Here is a 19,720-nt window from a genome sequence, read left to right as displayed (position 1 = left end):
TGTGTCCTTATAATGTGAAAATTTGGGAAAAATCATCGAAATAGCACAAAAAACAGAAAATTTTAATAAAAATCCAAAAACTAGGCATGAAATGAGTGGTGGTTGTGGAAGTTGAGAATTTTAGAGCTTCCAGGGAGTTTCTTTGTTGTTTCATTGAGAATTTTAATCTCCTGAACCTCGAATTCCCGTGAAAATATCCAATTTTTCGATATTTCAAGCCCGAAAAATGTTAGAAATCCGGGTTTTTCCGGAAAAAATACATTTCCAGACAAAAAACTTACGGTTTCTACCTTTTTTCTTTGAAAAAAATCCAGAAAAAACGGTTGGAAATCAACAAAAATCAACAAAAAAACTTTAAAAATGCTGAAATTGAGAGAAAATTCAAATTTTTGTTTCTCCCGCCGGTTTGGGTCTCGCCACGACCGGGGCGTGTACTCCTCTCGGACAAGTTCCACATTTTATTATTTGCCACGAAAATTGAATTTTCGTTGGAATTTGGTGAGATTGAAGGTATTTTAATGATTTTTTGGTATAATAATGTAAAAAAAACCGTGAAAAATCATCGAAAAACAGAAAAGTACCCAAAATTCGTTTGAAAAATCCAAAAACTAGGCGTGAAACGAGCGGTGGCTTAGACACAGTTTCTTTGTTGTTTCGCTGAAAATGTTGATCTCCAGATACTCGAATTCCCCTGAAAATATCCTATTTTTAATTTTAGAAATCTTTTTTGAAAACTTTTTTTGAACATTTTTTCGCCTGAAAAATACCGTTTTGTGGCAGTTGAAATTACTCCAAATACGCTCTAAAAGCACCAAATTTTGTTGATTGTTGAAAATTCTCAATTTTCTGAAGAGATTTAGTCTTGTCGATAAATTAGCTAAAAAGTGGGCGTGGCCTAGTTGTGCGTGGAGCTTAGATATCATTTTTAGAGTAGTTTAGACGTCGGAATTCTTTTTTTCTTCTCGAAAATCTTCAAATTGTCCATTTTTTGTCCCATCATCTTCATCCGTCTGAGAAAGTGTAGTGTTCTCAGGAACGTGGGCGTGGTCTAGTTGTGGGCGGAGCCAAATTCAGCTTTGACTTATTTTTTTTCGAGACCCTGAGTATTTTCACAGATTTCAACCTATTTTCGCTATTTTCCGAAGTTTTTTGTAAATTATTATGAAAAACATCGAAAATAGATTTAAAAACTGTGAAACTTTGTCTTGGCGCGAGAAAAAAACTCTGCGTCTCTCGTCGATACTCTCTCGTTTCCATTGGAGCGCAGTTGTGATAAAAATGCTCGGCTAATAGGTAGACTCATCAACAATCACATGTTCCTCTTCCAGCTTTTTCTGTCTAACCCTCCTCCACCTCCTCCTCCTTCTCTCTTCCCCTATTTCCCCCTTCTCCTAGTAGAGTGGGTGGTGTGGTGTTCCCGTCAATAACAGACCGAGAGAAGAGAGACGTCTCTCTCTCTGTTCTGTCTGCCGTCTCTTCAGCCCACAATACTCTCTCGTCGTTCCCGAGTGGTCTTCGTCTTCTTCATTGCTGCCCTTCACCACTTATTTCATCCTTTTTGGATTTTTAGGCAATTAATTGCTGATAGTTGATTTAATTTAATTTATTGATAAAACAATTAAAATTTTCTAGTATTTCCAGACAGAAATGCCACCCGGCGAGCCTGTGGGCCCGGAGAAAGAGGATGGGTTAGATAGGTCGTCGTCAAAGTCGTCGCAAAGTATGTTTTATAGCGTTTAGAAAAGTCTGAAAATATCTGAAATTTGAATAAAATAAAAATCTAGAGTACACACCAAAATTCGAGCGAACCGATTGGTATGTGGAGCCGCTTCTGAATTTCGACGCCGATACGTCGACGATGGAGGATGTCTACCCGGCGGTGAAAGTATGAACAGAGAAAATAAATTTTGCAATGATTTGGCATAGAAATCGTGGAAAAACAGTGGAAATATGCTTGAAAACGCGGTTTTTGAGCTAAAAATTGAGTTTTTTGATGAAATTCCTTTAAAAATCGTGTTTTTCAGCTGAAATTTTCAATTGAAATTGCTAAAAACCAGGGTAAAACTCCACCTGGAAATCTAGAAAAAAAACTCTGAAAAATGGAAAATTAAAACTTTTATCGAATTTTTCGATACTTTGAGTCCGAAAAATATTAAAAATCCGGGTTTTTCACTGAAAAATTGCATTTTCAGACGAAAAACTCAAAAAAAAAATTTCACTGAAAAATCCGGATATTTTTTTAACAATTTTCGAACTCAAAATAACGGTAATTTCAGAAAAAAGTATTGATTTAGCTATTTCCAGAGTTTTTTTCTTGATTTCCCGGTAAACCTGGGTTTTTAACAATTTCAATAGGAAATTCCAACTGAAAAACACGATTTTTAAAGAAAATTCATCAAAAAATCAATTTTTAGCTCAAAAATCGCATTTTGAAACAAATTTCCATATTTTTCCCACGATTTCCATGTCAAATCATTGTGATTTCACGATGATGCCAGGACTACCCATGCAGACGCGCTCTATTGACAGCGATGGTACATTTTTTGCGGCACGGTGAACTTTCGAATGAAGAAAAATAATTCGAATGTTCGTCGTGACGCAAATAATGTACCATTGTTGTCAATAGAGCGCGTCTGCATAGGTAGTTCTGGCATCACCGTGCGGTTTCCCCACCGAAACCACACAATTTCCCAATTTCTAGTACTGGACTGAAATCGCGTTGGAACTGAAATCAAAATCATATCCAATATGCGAAGGAATCGATAATTGGAAGGAATTCGATCAGAAAACGAGACAAAAAGCACGAATGTTGGATGATTTCTTGGATTTATTCATTACGAAACGACTGTATTCAGAGGAGAAGGAGTTCGAAGTGTTGAGAGTTCTCATCTCACAGGGAAAACCGTATTTGGAGTTTAAAGAGAAAAGTTAGTGGGGGATATTTTTATTTAAAAAATTGAAAAATCAAAAAAAATCGGAAAAAACTCGGCTGAAAATGATTGAAAAATTTGAAAATTATATTAGAACGGTACGCTTCTTACAACTGCGCTCTACCGAAACCTTATTACAATCGTGTGCTCTACCGAAACCGAAGAAAATTGTGTGCAAAATTAGGAGACCCAGAGAAAATAGTCATTCTTCAATGGCATTTCGGTGGAACGCATTTGAAAAAAAAAATTTTAAGTCTGCAAAAAGATACTAAAAGTTCACATTTCGAGCTAAAAACAAGGAAATATTGTCAGAAATCCACGATCCTGCATTGAAAATTAATATTTTCAGTCCAAATAACTTCTAGCATTTATTTTTATTTTCCAATCTCAAAATTCCCTAATTTGGAGCCAAAAATTAGGAAATTCCCCTGAAAATCCCATTATCTCGTCTTACAACTACGCTCCACCGAAATACCCTGGAAAATTTATTTTTTTCTCCGACTCTCTCAATTTCGCACACAATTGTCTTCAGTTTCGGTAGAGCGCGGTTGTAAGCTGATGATTTTGAAAATTTTGAAAAAATCAACATTTTCAGTCGAAAAACTACAATTTCTAGCTGAAAATCCACATCTCTGAACCATACTTGTCAACCGGGCCGAATCGGGCCGACACGGGCCGGCTCGTAACTCGCGTCACAGTCTCCCCCGCTTCCGATAAAGCAAGGTGCGGTGTTGCGCGTTTCGCGTGTTTTTGTTTGCGCACTTGCCGATTTTTGTTGACGCATTTCGCAATTTTTGCGAATTCAAATTTTAGACCCCATTTTTTGGCTTGAAATGCAGTTTTTTGGGAATTTAAAGTGTCTGTGACAATTTTTCCAAAAACAATTCCCGAACTTTTTTAAGTTAGTGTTTTTCGAGTCTATTAAGCCCAAAAAGTTGAATTTTTATTCAGCGTAGGAGGAGTTCTATACTTTTAAAGTTTCATGAATTTCACTGTGAAAACGGCCGTATCTTTTTATTTACTCCACCAAAATTAAAGTTTTTACACTTTTTGAACGTCTCTCAGTCTAAGGAATGTCTTTCTAACAAAAACAATCCGTGAAATGTAACAGAACAAAAGATCGAAAAAGGCTAAAATTTTCGAAAAATCGTCCGAATTTGCGCCAGCTACTTGATTGACGCGTCTTTTTCTGGCATTGCTTGGCGTATTGGAAGCTTGGGAGCCTGTGCGCGTCAAAATGACTATTATGAGCTGAAAAATATACCAAAATATAGATCTCGACGAGTTCTATGTCCGTGACCTACTACTGGCCGGATGGCTATTCGTTAATGTGCCGCGGGCCGGGAAAAAGTGCCAAAAAACGCGAAAATGGCCAAAAAAGCCAATCTAGCCCGGCCCGTAGTAGGCCACGGAGATAGAACTCGTCGAGATCTACATTTTGGTATATTTTTCAACTCATAATAGTCATTTTGACGTGAGCCGGCCTGTGTCGGCCCGGTTCGGCCCGGTTGACAAGTATGCTCTGAACCATCTAAAACATCCAATTTTTTGCAGTGTCCAAAGTCAACTTCTCTCTAAAATGCAACACAATCTGGGAGAACGAGGCGGTGGCGTATCGATGTAATACGTGTGCTTTCACACCTTGTAAGTCACATTTTCAGTTTAAAAAAAACCCCATTTTGCGAAAAGCGTCCAAAAACCGTAATTTCCCCAGGTATGTCACTGTGCGAAGCGTGTTTCGACGCCAACGGACACGTCGGTCACGACTACATTCGATTCTTCTCGAGAGAGGGCGGAGCTTGTGACTGTGGAAATCAAGACGTGATTAAGGAGTCGGGAAATTGTCCGGAGCATGGAGACGAGTCGAAACGACCGAAATACGATATGACGGATGTGTGTATGGCAGAGTATATTGTTACGAAACTCGTTGTTCGCATGTTTTTGGATTATCGAGGATGGGTAGGTGGAAATCAGGACAGACAGACAGGAAATCCGAAAAATCGGTTGAAAATTGGCTAAAAATAGACAAACTGAAAATGAAACAGTGAGAAATTCGCTCTAATGATAATCGTTGAAATGTGTTATCAATAGAACACATTTAGTCACGGGTAGCAGAGATGTTGGGAAGTGAAAATTTTCTTATCAGGAAGTCGGAAGTCGGAAGTAAAATTTCTTATCCGGAAGTCGGAAGCCGGAAGTGAAAAAAAGCCCGGAAGTCGGAAGTTGGAAATCGGAAGTAGGAAGTCGGAATTCGATTTTTTCGCAAACATTCCAAAACTCCAAGAGAAAAATCATAAAGTTGCCGAAAATCAGTGGAAAATTAGTTTTTGGCTGAAGAAAAGCCTATTTTCTGTCCTTTTAGACCATTTTTCCATGTATTTCTGCAAAATATATTTTTCGAAAATTCCACAGTTATGAAATGACGGAAGTCGGAAGTAAAATTCCTTATCCGGAAGTCGGAAGTAGGAAGTGAAATTTCTTATCCGGAAGTCGGAAGTTGGAAGTGAAAAAAAGCCCGGAAGTCGGAAGTTGGAATTCCCAACAATACTGACGGGTAGCCGGAAGCTATACCCAAATTATTATGGCCTTCAGACATCCGGACAAATCGACAGACAGAAAATTCAAAAATCAAAAAAAACCGACGTTGTTTGAAATCCAGAAAGTCAGAATTCTTGGGTTTTCCGGGGTTGGACATCCGGACAAACCGACAGACAGACAGACAATACTGATTGAACCCCTAAAATAGTCCGACGAGTTCTCCTAACTGGGGCAAATGCGCTCTAATGATAATCTGATGTGAAATTTTCGTGAAAATCCGGGAATTTTCATATAGTTATCAATAGAGCGCGTTTAGTCACGCGTAGGCGGAAGTTATGCTCAAATTTTCATTTTTCATGTGGAGTTTCAGCCAGAAATTTTAAAAAAGTCATTTTCTAGACGCGTCGATTCCAACGAGCCGAGGAGCAATTCCATCAGGAGGCGGAGCCAACACTCCGACGATCCGAATTCGACATTGGCGCATTTTCAGCGGCAGACGCACAGAGGACGAAGAATATTATTGATTTTTTGCAGGTTTGTCTTCAATTTTCAGCGATTTTCATTCGGAATTCTAGACCACCAACTCATTTTCTTCCAGGAATGCTCAAACTACGGTGGTCCGATGCGTCTCATAGTCTCGGAGATTCTGTTGAACAAGGATTTGTACAAAGCTCTGACAGAGAAAACGGGAGAGCATTATGATGGTAAGTAGGACACGCCCACTTTTAAGTTACGCCCATTTTGGGAGGTTTTGAAGCAATTCAGGATAAAAAATAGCCGGAAACAAAACCGTGTGGCAAACTTGCAAAAGTGGCGGATCTTCGTTTATCAGATCGCCCAATTTTTGGAATTTTTAACGATTTGAAGCTATTTTAATGTAATCTTGGAGAAAAATTGCCAAAGTGGGCTTGGCTTATTTCTCAATAGAGCACACTAGTTCTTCCCAACGCTCATCTAAGATTCAGAATCGGGACGTGTCGAGTTGTCACTGGACTGGCGTACCTACCACATGTTCAAAAACGACCGTGAATCCGTTTTGCCGCAGAAAACTCAACGCTTCGTTCTGATGGATACTGTAGAGAAGATTGAGTGCTTCACACTATTAGATGAACTCATATTCTGGATAAATCGACAACTTTTCCCACAGAATTTGGTCAATTTTGGACTGAGTTTGTTGTCGGAACCGGGGTATCGGGTGAGTTGGTGGGGATATCCGTATGGACAGAGGAATTGGGGACATCTGGATACACAGACAGCGATAAATATATGTTTAAAGCGCATTTAGTCACGCGTTGGCGGAGCCTATGCCCAAATGTTCGAAATCTGGACATACAGATACACAGATAGACATGTCTCGGTGCCTTTTCTGGCTGAAATTGTGAAAAGTTGAGTTAAAATACTTTTTAATGTTGAAAATTCGGACATCTGGACACCTAGACAGACCAAATGCCATTCTAGACACAAGTCATGGGTCTACAGTAATCCCCAATCTATCAGATGTGGTAAATGAGCTCTAATGGTTATCTGGTGTGTAAATCCTGGGAAAATCCTGGAATTTTCACACCAATTACCAATAGAGCGCGTTGAGTCACACGTAGGGGGAAACTATGCTTAAAATTTCACCGTTTTTTATCGGATTTCCACAAAATTTTCCATTTTCCAGGACGCATTCGCCTACCGTTTCTTCACATGGTATCCGATCTGTGGAAAAGTGATTTTTGAACTATGCATCAGTCAAAACGCGCTCCACCGCAATGAGGATCGTGTGTCGCCAACGTGTAGTCGAGCTGTCCACGTGACCGTTCAAATGTTGTCATCGGCTTCGTTATGCAAAGAATTGAATGATAATGTGCAATTGGTTAAGACGATTTTCGAGGTGACAAGATATATGATATGTGAGAGACTCGTCGACTCGGATATTAGTTTGAGTGAGTTTTGAGAGGGAAATTTGAATTTGGAGTGATTTTTAGCATAAAAAGTCGATTTCCTTTTTCCAGAACCCCAGAACATATTCAAAGAGAATAAGCGTTTTCTGAATATGACTACGATGGATGGCCGCCCGACGTGGAGTGTTATGACGATGTTGAAAAATGCGGTAAGGAGTTGAGCGGATTCTGAATCGAACCATGTCGCAAATGCGCTCTGATGATAATCTTGTGTGAAAATCGCGGAATTCTCACTAGTTTGTCACTAGAGCACATTTAGTCACTCGTAGGCGGAGCTTATGCCCAAATTTTCGTTTTTCAATTCAATTTTTGCCCATTTGTTCCAGGCGATCAGCCAACACGGCTACTGGTTTGTCATGGGTGACATACAGAACGTTCTCACTCACACATCGCTGGCAGTCGACTCGGTATTTGATGTGGAATGTTTCGGTGGATCATACATGAGAATGATGTGTGAAATGCAAGGAATGAATCCGATATGGCGGATCATTTCGGGAAATGCACTGGAGCATGACGCCGGGGAGGAGGTGCAGAGGTAAGGGACATCTGGACGGACAGATGGAGGAATTGGATGGAAATTGATGAAAGAATGACTGAAATCGGGGCGAGAAATGTGATTAATGCGTACTATAATTTAGTGAAAATTGCGGTTTTTCTGATAGAAATCCCGGAATTTTCAGTGGATTGTCAACAGAGCCCGACATACATACATACATATGGATAGGCAGACATACAGTAATCCTTGTTGTCTATCGATTGACTGTTTTTATTGAAGACATCCCCTTGCCCACAGTTGGCGAAGCTTGACACCTTGAAAACTTCCCATAAGGCTGTTCTGCAATACGACGTTATTGCATACGAATCCACAGACATCCTCTTGATTATTCATATTTAAAGCAAACTTGACCGAATGCAATCGAATTTTTCAGTTCCAAAATGTGACCAATGCGCTCTACTGTTAGTCTAGTGAAAATTACAGTAGTTTTCACTGAACTATCAATAGAACTCGTTTAGTCAGGCGTAGGCGGAAGCTATGCTCCAATGTTCATTTTTCTGGCTAGAAATTTCTGAATATCAGCGATTTTACTTCCAGAGCGTACACACTGGAATTTGAGACCCTAGCCGTCACCCTCTTCAACATTGTTGCCGCGATTCAACAGGAGAGAAGTAGCGATGGATCCAGACGATTTTTCGCTCATTGCAAAGAGAAATTGGTCGAATGGTTTCATATTCTGCTTCCGATCGCTTCAGAAGACGAACGACGCGAAGTTTGGGGAAATGTGTTGAGGGCGCAGGCGTATACGGTCACTTTTCATATTCCGTTGCATAGGTGAGTGAAAATTGATAGAAACTCACGGAAAATGAGGAAAAATCACCGAAATCCTGAATTTTGGATATTCGGACACACAATTTGACGTTTAGACAAGTAAAATTGGACATCCGGACGCACAAACGGATAGATTTTCAGAAACACTTAAATTTGGACGGATAAAATAGAAAAAAATCCGATTTCTCAAAATCAAGAAATCTGGACATCCGGAGAAACTGAAAAAGTTTTCTCAAACATCTAGAAATCTGGATAAACAGACAAACAGAAAAACAGATAGACAGAATTTCATGAGATTACATCCTTTACTCAAATTCAGACTTGTGGCAAATGCGCTCTAATGATAACCAGGTGAAATTTTTCACTGGGCTATCAATAGAGCGCATTTAGTCAAGCGTAGGCGGACGCTATGCCCAAATTTTCTTTTTTTTTTTCGGACAAAATCGATATTCTAACCGTAAATTCGAAACTTCCAGACACATATCCACCGCCTTGACACATTTCCACGACATTCCCCAATTCAACGACTACATCTCGGAGACCCTCCTCCGCGACGAAACCCTCATCCGCCTACTCCTTATCCATCCACTCCGTATCCAAGTAGCACGCGCCGAGATCAATTGTAACATGTGGGTTCGCAATGGAGCGCAAGCACGGATGTCCGCGTTGATCTACTCACAATGGAATGTGAGCAGCGCATTCCAAACGCCCGACATTGATTTGATCCGATTCTGTGCCGCCCATATCGATAAGGAGCACTTTGTGAAGGCGTTGACGACGTCGTTCAATCTGACGGAAAGTATTGAGATTCAGAGGGGAAATTATGTGGAGACAAAAGAAGAATCGAGAAGAATATTGGGCGGAGTTGAGGAGAAAGATTCAGATGGGAACGTGGTGCCACCGGAGAAGAGAATGATGTATGAAGAGTATCGACGAATGATTGAAGAGGAACCGATTCTGATTGAACGGAGTATTCTGGGGTATACGGAGAAGATGACGGAGGTGGAGAAGGCTAGACATCAGGAGGTTATGGAGTGAGTTTGAGATGCAAAATCTGGCGAAAATTGGGAAAAAATCGGTAGGAAATTGAATAAAAAATTAAGATCGTCTGAAATTCGCTGAAATTTAGCTGAACATTGGTGTAGATCGGCTATTTGGAACTTGTTATTGTGGCAAATGCGCTCTAATGATAATCTAATGTAAAAACCTCGGAATTAGCATATGGTCATCATCTTTCGGTGCGCTATGCCAGATTCTAAGGAAATTTTTACAAAGAAAAATCTCATTTTTATTTGTCCGACGGTTTCAGTTATGTCATAACTGCGCTCTATTGAACAAAAACAAGATTTACCGCTGAACTTTTGGTAGAGCGCTTTTATTATGCAATCTGGACACTCGGACGCACGGAAAGACAACATTCCACGTGTCAAACGCGCTCTAATGATAATCTAGTGGAACTATTCTCTAGATTATCGATAGAGCGCATTTAGTCACGCGTAGGCGGAGCCTATGCTCAAATTTCTTTTTTTTCGAGTGAATTTTCTGTCGACTGGACATCCGGACAAACCTAATTCCAACACTTTCAGCATAATGACACACGAGTCATTCGCTACGGAGCTCACCATCGACTACCGTATTCCATCGCCATTCGATCACTCACGTGATCCACGAATGCCGATCGTCGGAGAATTCATTCGACGTCATCTGGCCGCTGCCGGCGTCGCGCCAGACGGAGAAATCGAGATGGATCGAGAGTTCGATCCGAGCATTTTCGATGATGAGGAGATTGAGCGACGGATTGTAATTCGAGAACAAGCGTGGATTGATCCCATGTTTTGGGGAATGTTTAAGGTGGGCGGAGCTCTTAAAATTGGCGGGAAAATAAGATTTGTATGTTTCCAGCTCATCGCCGAACTCATCGCCGTCCGCGTCAATTCGGGCGCCACATCAGAAGAACATTATCGGTCGGAAATGGTGAATTGTATGGCGCAGGGAAATGTAGCCTACTCGAGACTGAGATCAGCGATTTCGGAAAAGGGAACTCGCGGAAGTGAAATGATTGATCGACATTTTGAGAGGATTTTGCAGGAGGTATGGTAGTTTAGTGGAAAATTGATAGAATCCATTCGAAACGGTGTAAAAAAAATTCAAAAATTTTGCCACCACCTGGAACCGAACCCGCGTTGGCACCGCTGCAATCTTTATTTTTTGAGATTTTTATCTAAAAAAAGGAAATTTTTAGTAGAGCAATAGCGATTTTAGATGATTGACAAAATAGCTGTTTTCTGATAGAAAATAGTTGGAAAATTATGGTTTCCTGATGACTCAAACGTAAATATCAGACACTAACTGGGGGTAATGCAAATGCGCTCTATTGAACTCTAAAAATAGGCGCGAGTTTTGAATTTTTTGACTATAATTATAGAAATAGAAAGCTAAAGTTCCCCAAGTTTTGTAACCAGTTGATACTGGGTCAGAAATTCTGAATTTTCAGAAAAACACCGAGAAAATACCAAAACGCTTAGTAGAAACTCGAATAAAGACACAAAGTAGAAATCTGTCCTAAAATAGTAAAAATGTGTGCTAAAATCTGTTCTAAGGCCAAAAAAACAGAAAAAAACTTCATAACTTATTGAAAAATTGAGAATTAACGTTTAAAAAATATCAACAAAAAATTGGGGGCACTTCTGGGGGCATCCGGACAAACAGACAAACATACGGACACCCTGATCTACGGATTGGCTGAGAGAAACGTATCGCCAATCCAAACTTGTGGCAAATGCACTCTTATTGAAATCTAGTGAATTTTTTATATAGATTATTAATAGAGCGCATTTAGTCACGCGTACGCGGAAACTATTCTCAATTTTTCATTTTCTAACTCGAAATCGGTGACATTTGAAGATTTTGAAACTTTTTGAGTAGCAAGAACGCTCTGATGATAATTTTACATAATTTTCCAAATTTTCAGATCGGTGATTTCGTGGATCCTGCCGAATGTGCCACACACCTCCAACAAGGCTCCTACCAACTCAAAACGTCCATCTGGGATTCAGAAGTGTGTCCGGTGTTCTTCATGATGCGTTCCACGTCGATCAAACACGCCCGTGAAGTTTTCGCCCGAATGCAGATGAGAGAGAAGAAGAATGCGGTGGATGAGGGACGCCATTCGACGGATGAGCCATTCTGGGTACCATTCCGATTGATTGATTTCGACGAGAAGAAGCGGCATGAGGGAATCGCCAAAATCTATAACATGTTGCTTTCCGAGCGATTCTTGCTCCATTGTGTGGCGGTGCTCGCCAGCGAATACGATCAAGAGGCGAAATTCCATGATTGTACGATTCAGTTGGCTGTGTATTTGTTAACCTTGGGTGTGAAATATGTGGAGCAGTACAGAGGGGATCAGAAGGTAAGATTTACAAAAATGCGAGTGATTTTGAGCCAAAATCAAGAAAATCGAAGAAAAATTGGCTGAAATCGGTTGAAATTGGCTAACATCGATGTAACATACTGAAAATAAGACATTGGAAAATGCGCTCTAATGATGAACCTGTGAACGATTTCACTGGGCTATCAATAGAGCGCATTTAGTCAAGCGTAGGTGGAAGTTATGCTCAAATTTTCAGTTTTTGACTTGACAATTATAAAAAAATCAGACTTTTAAAGTAGAAAACTACATTTTTGTGCTGAAGAGCATATTTGCGGACATCTGGACACCGAAAACATGCGAAATTTTGAGAACAGCACTCAAAGATCACTACTTTCTATCAAAACCACACGTTTTGGACATCTGAACCGATCGACCCACCAACAGACAAACAGTAGACATCCGGATCCCCTATAGTAATCCCTTCACTCTATAAAAACCAGTGGCAAATGCGCTCTAGTGATAATCTGGTGAAAGCTACTGTACAAATACTGTAGTTTTCATTGGATTATCAATAGAGCGCATTTAGTCACGCGTAGGCGGAAGCTATGCCCAATTTTTTTTTCATTTTGCGCGTATTTATCAAATTTTCCGAACAGATTCAGAATCCTGACGACGCCAACTTTCTAGATGTCCAGATTAGCGCGTTTAGTCACGCGTAAGCAGAAGCTATGCTGAAATGTTTCACGAAAAAGACCAAAAAACAACCCAATTTATTATATTTCTATCAAAACCGCAGTGAACATAAGGTGAAACATCACGATGTAGTCGCCGTCGTCGTGCCTTCAGAAGTGGTTGAATCCTTTGAATCCATTGGAGACGACGATTTTGGTGACGGCAGGAGCAGGAGCAGTGGTGGCGGTGGTGGTGGCAAGAGGAGAAGAATCGGTCCAGTTGGTGAGCACCATGACGAAGTCGGGGAGCCAATTGAATTCTTCGCTGAAACGGCTCCCCTTTTATACGAATTATTTGTCATCATTTCGGGTGTGATAAGATCTTGCCACGTAGCAAGATCTTATCGTAGTACTGGAAATTGATGAAAAGTCACGCGTATAAAAAGGAAATCGATTTTTTTCGTTCCTACTTCTGAATCCACGCCTCCTGACGTCGTAATCATCGACTCCTCCACTGCTCCTGCTCCTGCCGTCACCGGTCTCGGAATTCCCAATGGTTTCAATGAATTCATTGACGTCTTCTAATGAGACGACGACGATCCAGGAGTTTTGACGACAAAAGTGTGGAATATATATGTTTTTTTAAATGGAATATGCCCGATTTTTCAGTTTTCGGGTAAATTTTTAGTGCTTTTGATGGAATTTCAGTTGAATTCGTTTGTCTCGGTGTCTTTTTCGCTGAAAACTGGGAAAAACTAGCTGAAATTGCGTCAAAGGACTTCTAAATGTTGGAAATCTGGTTATCCAGAGCCTAGACAGACCAAATTCCATTCTGAGCATCTAGACACAAGTTATATGTCTACAGTAATCTCTAATCTAGCAGATCTGACAAATGCGCTCTAATGATAATCGTTAAAAATCTCAAAATGTTTACATCGATTATCAGTAGAGCGCATTTAGTAACTTGTAGGCAGAAGCTATGCTCAAATTTTCATTTTTCTGGATGAAAATCCTCCAAATTTCAGCTCCACGCCCACATGGTCAACATCTACCACACTCCATTCAAACTCTACAAAAAAGACGAACTTGACTATCTCCTCACAATCTCCTCCTTCATGACACGCCTCCTTACGATTGAGGCGAAACGACTCGACCAACAAATTCCAACGTATCGAAAAGTGCTGTCCGGTGAGTACGATCGTGAGAAAGTGACCGGCGGCAAGTTGGTGTATCTCGGGCGGTTCATGTCGATTCTCGTGAAAATCAGCGCGACGGCGAGATGTCTTGTCGAGGAGAAACTCCAGAGAGAGGAGACGAAACAGAGTTTACTCGCTGCGAGACAAGAATCATCAAACGCCAGAAAGTCACCGATGGACCCGTCGAAGACTGCTGCCAAAGAGGCGGCAAAGAGGCGGATGGAGGCAATCCTCCAGAATTCTGCGAAAAAATCCGCACAAACCATGAAGAAACTGATGAAAACCGAGGGAATGAGTGCCGACGAGGTGAGCACCGTGGATCCGAGTCAACAGAATCGAAAAGTTTACGAATGCCCGATTTGTGGTGAGCAGGAGACGCCGAATACGGTGGAGATGCCGTTTGGAATGTTGGCCAAACTCTCCACGAATTTCATATGCGAGGAGCAAATCGACGCGTCGATTGAGCCGATTCGAGAGTTGCTCGAATATGATGAGTGCTCCAAGGAGGACAGTAACCTGCAAGAGGAGACACGCAGACATTATACGGATAAGAGGAGACTTGGGATGAGCACGTTGGAGCCGGTGTCGATTGTACGCGTGGTGCCACCGATGGTTGGCATGGATTTGAAGACGTGCGGGCATGTTGCACATATTGAGTGCTTCAATGCCTATCGAGCGTCGTTGGTGAGCTGGAAGAGTTTTGGAGTTCTATGTCACGCGAAAAATGAAAAATAAAGATTTTTTCTAGGCCACTAACTAGTTATCCATTTGGTGGCCGAGTTTTCCCAGGTTTTAGGAATTGTAGGCCATCATAAAGGAATATCGTAAATTGATGAAAAATGACCAGAATCGATGACTGATAACTTTGAAATTACCGAAGTTTCAGTTTGTGGCCTAACTTTTCCATTTAGCGGTTTTCGAGGCCCTTTAACTATTTAGTGACCGAGTATTCACAGATTTTGAGATTCCTAGGCCATCATTTTTAAAAAAAAAAGTAAAAAATTGTTTGGAAATAGGCAGAATCGATGGCTTAAAAACGTCGAAATCGCCGAAACTGAGAAGATTTCAATTGGCCGCCTAACTTTTTCATGAGACGGTTTTCTAGGCCACTGACTATTTAACCGTTTGATGGCTTAGTTTTCTCCAGTTTTTGCCAGCAAACTTTAAAAAAAACGCTGAAAATTATAATTTTAACCGACTTTTCGCATTTTTCGGTTCTAGGCCACCAAAAGTTTATGGCCGAACTTTTGCATTTTTGGTTTTCTAGGTCACCGGAGGAGCTGGAGAATTGATGGCCGAACTATAGTGTATTTTCAAAACCCAATTTCCCTAAATACCCATTTTCCAGCACGACACTGTCCCAAACACCGGACGACGTGAAGCCGGATGCCCAATGTGTCGACACACAGCGAATGCGATCATTCCGATATCACTCGACAAGCCGTACGTACCCGTGAAGACTCCGCCCTCTCCGTTTTCGTATTCAGACGTTTGGAAGATAATGGACGTGTTGTTGCAGAAGGCGAGGGGGCCAGTTTATCAGGTAGATAGGGGAAAAGAGGATATTGGGATCGATTAGTGGGTTGAAATTTTCTGAAATCGAATAAATTTGGCTGAAAATGGTTGAAATCGGCTAAAAATGGTGTTAAGAAGCTATATGACTTTCCTATTGTGGCAAATACGCTCTATATATAATCTAGTGAAAGCTATTGTAGAAACACCATAGTTTTCTTCAGATTATCAATAGAGCGCATTTAGTCACGTGTAGGCGGAAGCTATGCCCAAATTTTTATTCTTCTATATGAAATTGTGCGTTTTCGCAGATTTTTAACTCTATCGCTTCCAGGAAGACGAGAAGAACGTGAAATACGCGACAAACTACAGTACCCGAGAAGGCGGCGGACTCAATGAGCTCTACGAGGGTCGCCGGAAAAGTGCGGATTGGACGGAACGACAACAGTCACAAATGGAGAGTTGCACGACGAGTACAATGATTGTTTCGGTGGCCGTGGCGATTGTGGAGAGGTCGAGTTTGTTGAGAAAGATGAAGGCACCGGAGAGAAGGAAGAACTCGAGAATGAGTATGACAGGTGAGAAACAGCGATTTTCTAGGTCAAATTGGCTTAAAATAGCAGGAAGTTGTTGAAAAAACGGGTAAGGAAAATCTCTAAACCTTTCCTAAAATTTGCAGAACACATCATGACGGCCTCCGTTGCCACATCGAAAGACGTCGACTTCGACGTGACCCTATCGACAATGACGAATCTCTTCGCAAAAGTGTCGGAGGCCTCACAGAAATCATCGTCTCCAAGGCCGTCGAGCTCGACACAACAAGAGAAAGTGCCAGGATTGAGTTCAGATGAAATGATGGCGATGGTGACGGTAAGTAGGGAAAATAATTTAATAATTGGGTAAATCGGAAGGCAATGATTAATATGGAAAACGAATTATAAAGTCAATATCCACTTCATTTCCGAGGTGATCTCCATTTCCACGTTACCATTCTTATTCACAATGATTTTAGACGTCTTCTCTAGAATCCCGACGTCCTTCAGAAGCTCTACGACCTTCCTACCCTTAAGAGAGAGCTTCTAACCGAAAAAACTTCAGAATCCTTTTCATAACGTCTTCTTGACTAACCTTAAGTGTCACTTCCTTGGGAATCCCTCCCGGATACCGTATCATGACGGTGTTGTCAGTTGTGAAGACCCACGTGATGGGGAATGAATCCAACTCAATGAAGTTGTCACTGATGGAGCAACTCTGCCAGACGAAGGTGGTGTGGAGACGGTGGAGATGGTGGGATTTAAAGGATATCTTGTCGCGGTTAGATAGGGAGAGGGTGGTTAGGAGACGGGTCTTAGGATTAGTGGTAACGGTTGGAAGAGCCATAGTTGGAGTATTTAGAGAAGACAGGAAGAATGCCTTGTTTTGGTAGTAAACGGGCGGTGCGATTTGTGGAAAGGGTACATCTTCACATTTTGACTTATCTTATCTAGATGGGAACAATTTTTTGAAATAGCAGAAGGCGGAAAGCGGAATACATTTTTTAGAGAACGATTTTGACCATATTTTGTTGTAAAAAGTCCTTAAAAATGGCTTTTTTGGTGAAACTGATAGCTTTGCTGCAAAAAACCCCTTAATACCGTGAAGCCCCCGGACCACCATATCAATCTGTACGTCAGAATAATAGATCTTGTCGAGATCATCTACATTTTTGTATTTTTTTCAGCTCATAGCATTGAGGTTGAAGCAAGTGTCTTCCGAGTTGCGCTGGTCTTCGCTAAACCAAATTAGTGGAGACAAGGGTTTCAGTGGGTTTAGAGGAGAGTAGGCAAACTTTGAAAATATAGATTTATTATTTAATAAATTATGAATTGCAATTAAATTATAAGACAATTAAAGTATAATTAAATCATGCTCCACTCGATTTTCGAAGCAATATCTCCTGGCAGCAATTGAACCAATTCGACATTGTCCCGAAGCGAAATTCCATCCTTATCCACGATATCCGACTTCTCGATGATCCCCATCTCCCTTAAAAGTTGCACAGCTTTATAGCTCTTCAGATAGAGCTTCTGAATCCTGGTGCCACGTCTTCCGATGTAGTAATTCAGAATTCTCTTCATAACTTCGTCTTGAGGACCTTTGAAGGGTACCTCCTTCCGGAATCCATGTGCATTCCGAATAACAGTGTTGTCGGGTGTGAATGTCCAGGAGGCGGTGAAGACGTCCAACTCGATGGTGTTGTCACCGATGGAGCAACAACGCCAGTTGAATGGCGTGGCGGTATGGATCCGCTGGAGTTGGTTGGATTCGCTGTGGAGCACGAGGGGCTCCCGCTTGGCTAGGGAGAGGTACTTGAGGATGGGCTCGGCGGAGAGAGCGGTTAGTGGTTTGGTGGCGGATGGAGTGATTTGGACGGTAGGGGCTCTAGGGGAGGATGGGAGGAAAAAGGTGGCACAGGTTGGGAGAAGAGACATATTTAGAATGGTGGGGATTGGGTGGTGTAACGGTGTGAGGAGGAGAATGAACGATGCTTGGAGAAGAAGACATCTGTCTCATAGATTTCGCGCGCGACCCTCTGGGAATATAGCTCTGTGAATATTAGTTTGATGACGTCTTATCGATGTATACAGAAGGTGCTAACGAGATGTGGAGAGTCAAAGATCATCCTGAGATAAGATTAGCCTTCCGCGAAGGTCTAAGCGATCCGATCCCCTTTGTCCTTGAAAAAAAAACACTTTTGAAACACCCGAACACATGGATTGACTGATATTTTCTGAAAATGCGAAAAAAAAAACCGGAAAACCCGGGAGTACAGTGACAATTAGGTGAATAGTTCTGAATGTTGTTGGAAAATCCGGACATCTGGACATATAGACACATAGAGAGTAAGACTTTTTTGCTGAAAATTGAGCTGAAATTGAAAGTAGGTTGAAATCGGCAAAAAGCGGTTAAGATCGCTTGAAATTGGCTATTTGCAACTTGATATTGTGGCAAAAGCGCTCTAATCATAATCTAGTGTAAGTTTCCGTGAAAATCCCCGGAATTTTCACTAGATTATCAATAGAGCGAAATTGAATCCGTCTACAAGAATAAAGCTGCAAAAAATGGTATAATAAAAAAAGCATCAGTAATATCTGAAAACTGGAAACTGCTAAATTCTAAAATTCTCCCTATTTTTTTTTGCAGAAATCGCCTGGCAAATCGTCTGCCGCCTCTCCAGACAGCCGTCTCAAAATCCCCCTATTCGTGCTCGAACCGAAATCGACACTCGTCCGAATGATGTCTGTACTAATCGATAATCAATCAGTGACCCAAGAAATTCAACGAGAAATCGCGGAGAATATGATCAGAGCATCTGTCGGATGGGTCTCCTCCTATACGTTGCTTTGTCTCGTTTTGAGACTTGACGCACAGAAAATTCGAGAACTGAGTCGTGGAGAGAGGAAGATTGACGGACTGTCGAGTTACTTGCAGTCAGAAGTTGAGAGTATTTGTCAGGCGTTGACATATAATAAGGAATTCTTCGAAAATTTAATGGAGAGAATCGCATCGCCTGATATCGAGGTGGGTATACTGAAAATTTGCTGAAAATCGACTAAAATTGCCGAAAATTTGACGGAAAAACCGCAAAAAATTATTTTTCTTGTTCCAGCCGACGGACGCGATAATCTGTAAAACCGTCGAACGATGTCTCCTCGATTTTGTCCGTTTCTCATCTGAACTTCTTGTTCATTGTGGTCTTCTGGATACGCAAATCGCCCAATTCGTTCATAATACAGACGTTGCATTGAACGACGCGTTGGCTATCATGTCGATAAGTGAGTTGCGATGTGTCCTAGTTTCCAAATGACCCAGTTTTGAAACGTCCGAAAAGTTCCCGAAAGTGGTAGAGACAGTATTCTGATGAATCGACAGTTTGGAATATAAAAATTCATATTATATGATTGTTTTATTCAAAAATTCCACACAATTTGGTGTATTTATAGTCGATAACTAATTGAAATTAACTTCTTTCTGTCAGTTATAATAAAAAGTGACTGGGCGGAGCCTAATTGTGGGCGGAGCCTAAACTGACAATTTCCAGACCCCGCCCAACTGAATCTACCCGGAAAAGCGCATTATTGGACGAAAGCGTACAGAAACAACTTGACGTGGATGACGAGTTTGAATAAACATGTGAGTTGGCAATTTTCATTATTATTTTTCAATACAAAAAATAGTTAAAAATCG

At 41.1% G+C, this 19,720-nt stretch overlaps 3 protein-coding genes across 3 annotated transcripts; 2 read left to right on the top strand and 1 right to left on the bottom strand.

The window, feature by feature from the left end:
- Positions 1-1,647: 1,647 nt before the first annotated feature.
- GCK72_003817 (uncharacterized protein) lies at positions 1,648-17,832 on the top strand (the record flags this gene model as incomplete). The annotated part of the gene is made up of 22 exons (XM_053724263.1): positions 1,648-1,720; positions 1,785-1,885; positions 2,702-2,927; positions 4,485-4,574; positions 4,645-4,889; positions 5,868-6,002; positions 6,067-6,172; positions 6,434-6,663; positions 7,132-7,396; positions 7,466-7,563; positions 7,741-7,949; positions 8,508-8,744; positions 9,218-9,775; positions 10,328-10,592; positions 10,644-10,832; positions 11,713-12,153; positions 12,940-13,068; positions 13,811-14,665; positions 15,330-15,524; positions 15,828-16,071; positions 16,173-16,363; positions 17,551-17,832. 22 exons carry the CDS (start codon positions 1,648-1,650, stop codon positions 17,830-17,832), a joined length of 5,364 nt encoding a protein of 1,787 aa, XP_053588457.1.
- GCK72_003816 (uncharacterized protein) lies at positions 17,392-17,964 on the bottom strand (the record flags this gene model as incomplete). Its single annotated transcript, XM_003099125.2, has 1 exon — positions 17,392-17,964. The coding sequence occupies one exon, from the start codon at positions 17,962-17,964 to the stop codon at positions 17,392-17,394; it is 573 nt and encodes a 190-aa protein (XP_003099173.2).
- GCK72_003815 (uncharacterized protein) lies at positions 17,849-19,714 on the top strand (the record flags this gene model as incomplete). The annotated part of the gene is made up of 4 exons (XM_053724262.1): positions 17,849-17,905; positions 18,677-19,054; positions 19,143-19,308; positions 19,575-19,714. 4 exons carry the CDS (start codon positions 17,849-17,851, stop codon positions 19,712-19,714), a joined length of 741 nt encoding a protein of 246 aa, XP_053588456.1.
- Between the last annotated feature and the right edge of the window lie 6 nt (positions 19,715-19,720).

Source organism: Caenorhabditis remanei, chromosome II (genome assembly GCF_010183535.1).
Source record: "Caenorhabditis remanei strain PX506 chromosome II, whole genome shotgun sequence".
NCBI classification, from domain to species: domain Eukaryota; kingdom Metazoa; phylum Nematoda; class Chromadorea; order Rhabditida; family Rhabditidae; genus Caenorhabditis; species Caenorhabditis remanei.
Note: the sequence above shows the minus strand (reverse complement) of the source record. Positions and strands in the feature narration are given on the sequence as shown.